The 5,229-nt window shown below is 37.8% G+C and overlaps 2 protein-coding genes across 4 annotated transcripts in view; one reads left to right on the top strand and one right to left on the bottom strand.

Annotated features, from left to right (window-relative positions):
* LOC104764005 (histone-lysine N-methyltransferase SUVR3-like) lies at positions 2,884 to 4,733 on the bottom strand (the record flags this gene model as incomplete). The annotated part of the gene is made up of 2 exons (XM_010487425.2): positions 2,884 to 3,348; positions 4,049 to 4,733. Coding segments are annotated over 2 exons (1,086 nt in total), but the record flags the coding sequence as incomplete, so codon positions are not given.
* The window catches only part of LOC104744470 (BTB/POZ and MATH domain-containing protein 4), a 4,687-nt gene continuing 4,288 nt past the window's right edge, over positions 4,831 to 5,229 (top strand). For 2 of the 3 annotated variants that reach the window (XM_010487424.2, XM_010487423.2), the window contains exon 1: positions 4,831 to 5,221. In XM_010487424.2, coding sequence (XP_010485726.1) covers positions 4,872 to 5,221 — 350 coding nt within the window. In that variant the 5' untranslated portion in view covers positions 4,831 to 4,871. The remainder of the gene's footprint in view (positions 5,222 to 5,229) is intronic. The other variant, XM_019241583.1, reaches the window with a different exon arrangement.

The following is a 5,229-nucleotide window of genomic DNA, read 5'->3' as shown; positions in this document are numbered from 1 at the left end:
AAAAAAAAAAAAAAAAAAAAAAAAAAAAAAAAAAAAAAAAAAAAAAAAAAAAAAAAAAAAATCATACTAACGTTTTAATTAGTCAGATACAAGAAAACGTGAGAAAGCCTTGTTGACAAAATTTAAAATTGGAAATGAAGTCATTATTGCTTATAGTATAGATGTACGTACGTAACACCGTTTATATGTGGGAAGAAGGAGCGTATACTGGATTAAGAAGATGTAACTAAATTAGGTTATACAGTATATCGTGTATTGTTGATATTGTTAGGTGCAAGAAAGAGCGTCTAAGTGGGGAAGAAGGTTTGAGGCGCACGTGCAAAGAGAGTGTTTGATTAACTAATATAAGTATTTCTTATACTTTATATCGTTAAATGTACATAAGCTATTTTTCCTTTTAGGTCTTATTATAATTTAAATATATTAGTTATGGTTAGAACCAGTAGTCCAACAAACTTATTGAAATGCGTACGGTACATTGCGTCTCAACCTATTAGCAATACATTTAATATTTTAAGTTATAAATACTTTTTGCTTACAAAAGACGAACACTTGTAAACGTTTCCAAAAGGGGGAAACTTTCGGAAGTTGTTGAAATGAGATACATGGGGAAGTAATATATCTAATCAAGTTAATTATTGTGATATTAACCCATAAATATACTCATTTGGTATGGAAATTGAAAACCAAAGTAGAGACGTAGGCCATTGTCCATTGACAACATATGAATTATGCGAAGTACACGAATTCATTTGAAGGTTAAGTCTAGAACATAACCAAGATGTATTGGGCATAGGCCCATATTCTTCACGAGTAGGGAGGGGATCATTAAGTTGTTTTTTAGTCTCCTCTTCGTTGCACGGCATGTGCTATAACGAAAATTCACATTGAACTTTTCTTTATCTGTATTGAAAGGAAGATAAATGTGAAACAAAGAAAGATAGCTAGTTTCGTTGTCTCAAAGGGTTAAACACGTACGATTACAATGATAGTTATATACTAACAAATTAAAATAGTATAGTATAGGAAGCACCATATAAGTATCGACGTATCGTATTCGTAATATCGTATATAAGGATATAACTAAGATGAGTACATATATAAATGTTAATGTCTGAGAGAGGAGAGGCACGAGAATCGTGTTGACCGTTTCGTGTGGAGTTCTTTGTAAGCTAACCAACCTTCATGTCTGCCGTGCTCCTTTTCTTCACAACATTCCTCCCTTCTCTTTTTTTCTTACTTTTTGTCATTTTTACAATAGTTTTTTTTTTCTTCATGAAATTCAGAGTATATTTCATTAGTTATTATACCTTTTTATTACTCAAATAAACATCATCTGCAGTGAACAAATAGAGTAACATATGTTAATGTTCGTTCATACATAGTGGCATGCTAACTTAACTACCGTTAAAAAAGTATATGCTAAAACTAAAACTATATTATTGTTTGAAATTTGCTTAAATGTATGAAATCTTTAAGCTCAAATGGAAACCAAAAAAAGAAATATGGATTTTAGTGATAGATTTAAATGAGAGAAATATGTTTAGTGATAGATTTTTCGGAATCTAAAAATAGATTCTCAGTCATAGTTGGCACTTTTATTTTTCATGAATAAAAGCGTGTTCATAACTTTCCTAAAGCGACCGATTTAGGGTATTGGGGTTTCTATAAATTATACGTATGCAAATACGTACGATGCTTAAAGTTTTCGAATTAAGAGAGTGTCCACGGAATCAAAGAAAATGGCGTCACTGAAAGCAGAATAGGATAACTTGTGAAATGTGGAACTTTTGTATTATTCAGCTCAAAGGTTTACAATGCTGTGAGCAGCTTATTTATACAAACTGTCGTAAACCCTAGTGTATCCTAACAGATGTCAGAATCCGATTACACAATTTGAATCTAAGGCTGCAAATTGGTTAGACAGCTCGATTATTGTTTTGTCTCTTGATTGCTTTATGGTTGCTTTAGTTGTACTGTCTGGACACGCGGCCACCGTCTTCTCTTTATTGTTCTTACCCTGAGACACGGCAATTACAGACGTAGCTTCCTCTCTCGTTTTGTCTTGAAGTGAAGCTGGCTTGCTTTTGCTTTTGCTGTTAGGTGAGGGATTGACCGTAGTAGCCGTAGTAGCCGTTGGAGTCGAACGTTGGATCCATTGGGGCTAAACGGGCCTTACTTCTTTATTCACGCGGCCCATTTGTTCTTTAGACGAAGCGGCGTCGTTCGTTTCTCTGCAATCAATGAAGAAAGCAAATACTCTGCTTCAGACCGAGGCTCTGGTCTTATGTTGCTATCAGTCACCTCTGTCGTCCACTGACGATGGCAACTTGTCTCTCCGTCTCGCAAAACATAAACAGATCATGCTCACGGCTCACAGCTTCACAATCAATGATTTTTTTTTTTTTTTTGAATGAATGTAAAATCACAATCAAACAATGATTACTTGCTGGCCAAAGGAATCGGGATCGGAAATTCAAAGCCAGCGACACCCGTCGGTGGATAGTGTGGATACTACCAATGGTCAATCTTTATACTATCCGTTTTCATTGCTTTGGCAAGCTATGACTACATGGCACCGATGTTAAGGCTCTCTTCTAGATTTAGTTGCTTGATTAGAGTGGGAAAGGTAAACATAAGTTTCTCCTATTCTTAGTTTCTTACTCCTAATCAGCAGATTCTTAATTATTGAGTTTTTTTTTATTTTGTTAGCAGGGGATATAAACGTTTTTATAGAAAAACTATGTTGGAAGTTGGAACTATCTGAAGGATGATTGCTTGAAATTTCATTGCATTGTGGGGTAAAATTTATCAATAATATGAAAAAAATTTGTAACATCCGAAAGACAAAGTGGTTGGTTGTATCTTGCTAGATAAATAAACTCGAAAGTCAAATAATAAGAGTTTTAAGACATTACTACATTAGTAGGACAAGGTGATGATGAAATCAGGTATTCTCACAAGGCAATGTTCCAAAACAGCAAGAACTATCACAACAGCAATTCAACTTGTTCTCTCTGTTCTCTCCGTTGACACAGACATCTCCATAACTGAAACTTAACTCTTCCTCTGCAAATATGTCCCTTGCTGCAAAGAAACAGAGCCGAGGAAGCAACGCCCCCGAGCTTCTCAACAGAACGGTGGAGAGATTCCCGCCATCACAAGAATGGTTGATGAATCTAGCAATGTTCCCAATTCTGGTGGCGTCGATGTTTATTCTTAAACAAGCATTTCCTGAAGGGAGGTGCTCGCGTACAACCAAAAGTGCCGAAGCGAAGGATTGTGTTGACCTGAGTTTGTCATAGATACTTTGACGTTTACGTGCTTCATCTGTTGTTAATAGCTCACCTGTAAGAAGACAAACCAAAAAAACCAGCTTCTAAATTTTGAAAAAACTGGTCTAAAACTCTAAGCTGAAGACTCTCAGGTGATGTATAAATGGTCATTAGAGCAGATCATAAAAACACATTCAAGAAAAAAGATTTGCTGTTATCTCCAAGCTTAGCATCGTGTTACCATCTCTAAACGATTGAAGCATGAACACATCAAAAGATTTCACTGATGGAGATCACACTATAACACAATACTGAGCTAAGAAGACAAACCATAAAACCAGCTTCTGAAATTTGGATAAATTGGTCTAAACCTCTAAGCTGAAGGCTTCTCAGGAGATGTATAAATGGTCTTTAAGAACAAGATCACAAAAACACATTCAAGAAAGAAGATTTACTGTTATATTTAATCTCCAAGGTCCAAGCTCAGTATCGTGTTACTATCTACTAAACGCTTGAAACATGAACACATCAAAAGATCAAACCTTTCACTGATGAAGATCACACTATAATACAATGCTAGAACTAAATCTTAAACCAATGCACCAAGCTAAATCTTCAAACTCATATGCTTTTGAACTTAATAGCTAATGCTAATGTCCCTCTAATCATGTATTCTTGTGCTCAAATTTTCCAACTTCCAATATAAATCAATCAACTTTGAAAGTTTAAAAAGATCAGTAAAACTATTCTGAAATCGAAAATGTAACTGTAACCTGCATATTCACAGATGAACTGGCCTTGCTTGATGAGCTGATCAGCATACAAGCACCAACCTTTCTTCTCATCTCTAACAACCTTCAAACCAACTGAAATCCCCTTTTGCGTAACCCGGTTCGAACAATCCGACCCGCATCCACAACCCGACCCACATTCGTTAGCAATCTCCTCCATCCCCGCCGCGAACGTTAAGCACTTGCAGTATCCTTCCTCGCACTGCTCACATTCGCATCCACACATCCTCTCTCCTGACTCGTCAACTAAACTCACCCCAAACCGTCCGCGTTCACTCACCGAGTCAAGATAAGAAGGTCTCGTCGACTCGGATCCCCACCATTGACGCGACGGAGGAGACGAAGCGGGGATCTGAAACGGCGTGTAGACGAAATACGCGTACCGCTGAGAATCGACTGAGTTCCGAAACGGGATTGTGATGTTTTCGAAGGATCGTGCGGCGTCAAGGGATCGGTGAGTGGTGATGGATTTCGAAACTAGGGATAAGGCTTTGCAGGTTTGAGAAACGGCGGCGAGTTCTTGAGGGTTTAGCCATGGGAGAATCAAGTCGGCACATCGGAGGAACAAATCAGTGGCCGGAATAATAATAACATCTGAAGCTTCTCCGAGACGACGCTTCTCCGGTGGCGCCTCTCTCTGCATTTTTTCATAAAACGACGTCGTCGTGTTATGTTTTTAACTACCGTCGTTGAGTTTAATAAGGTTTATACAAAAACGACGTCGTGTGTTAATATATATTTTTTTAATTATTCCTCAGGAAGAAAAAAGACAAAACCAAATCAATCTGAAGAAGAGAGACAAAAAATGCCGTCGCCACCGACGACGACTTCTCTATCGGTGACACAGACGATAAACGGATCACACAGCTTCACAATCAAAGGGTACTCATTGGCGAAAGGAATCGGGATCGGAAAACACATCGCGAGCGATACTTTCACGGTCGGGGGTTACCAGTGGGCAATCTATTTCTATCCTGATGGGAAGAATCCTGAGGATAATTCGGCTTATGTATCTGTTTTCATTGCTTTAGCTAGCGATGGTACCGATGTTAGGGCTCTCTTTGAGCTTTCTTTGCTTGATCAGAGTGGTAAAGGGAAGCATAAGGTTCATAGCCACTTCGATCGTGCTCTTGAGAGCGGTCCTTATACTCTCAAGTATCGTG

The sequence above is a fragment of the Camelina sativa genome, chromosome 19 (genome assembly GCF_000633955.1).
Source record: "Camelina sativa cultivar DH55 chromosome 19, Cs, whole genome shotgun sequence".
NCBI lineage: Eukaryota > Viridiplantae > Streptophyta > Magnoliopsida > Brassicales > Brassicaceae > Camelina > Camelina sativa.
Note: the sequence above shows the minus strand (reverse complement) of the source record. Positions and strands in the feature narration are given on the sequence as shown.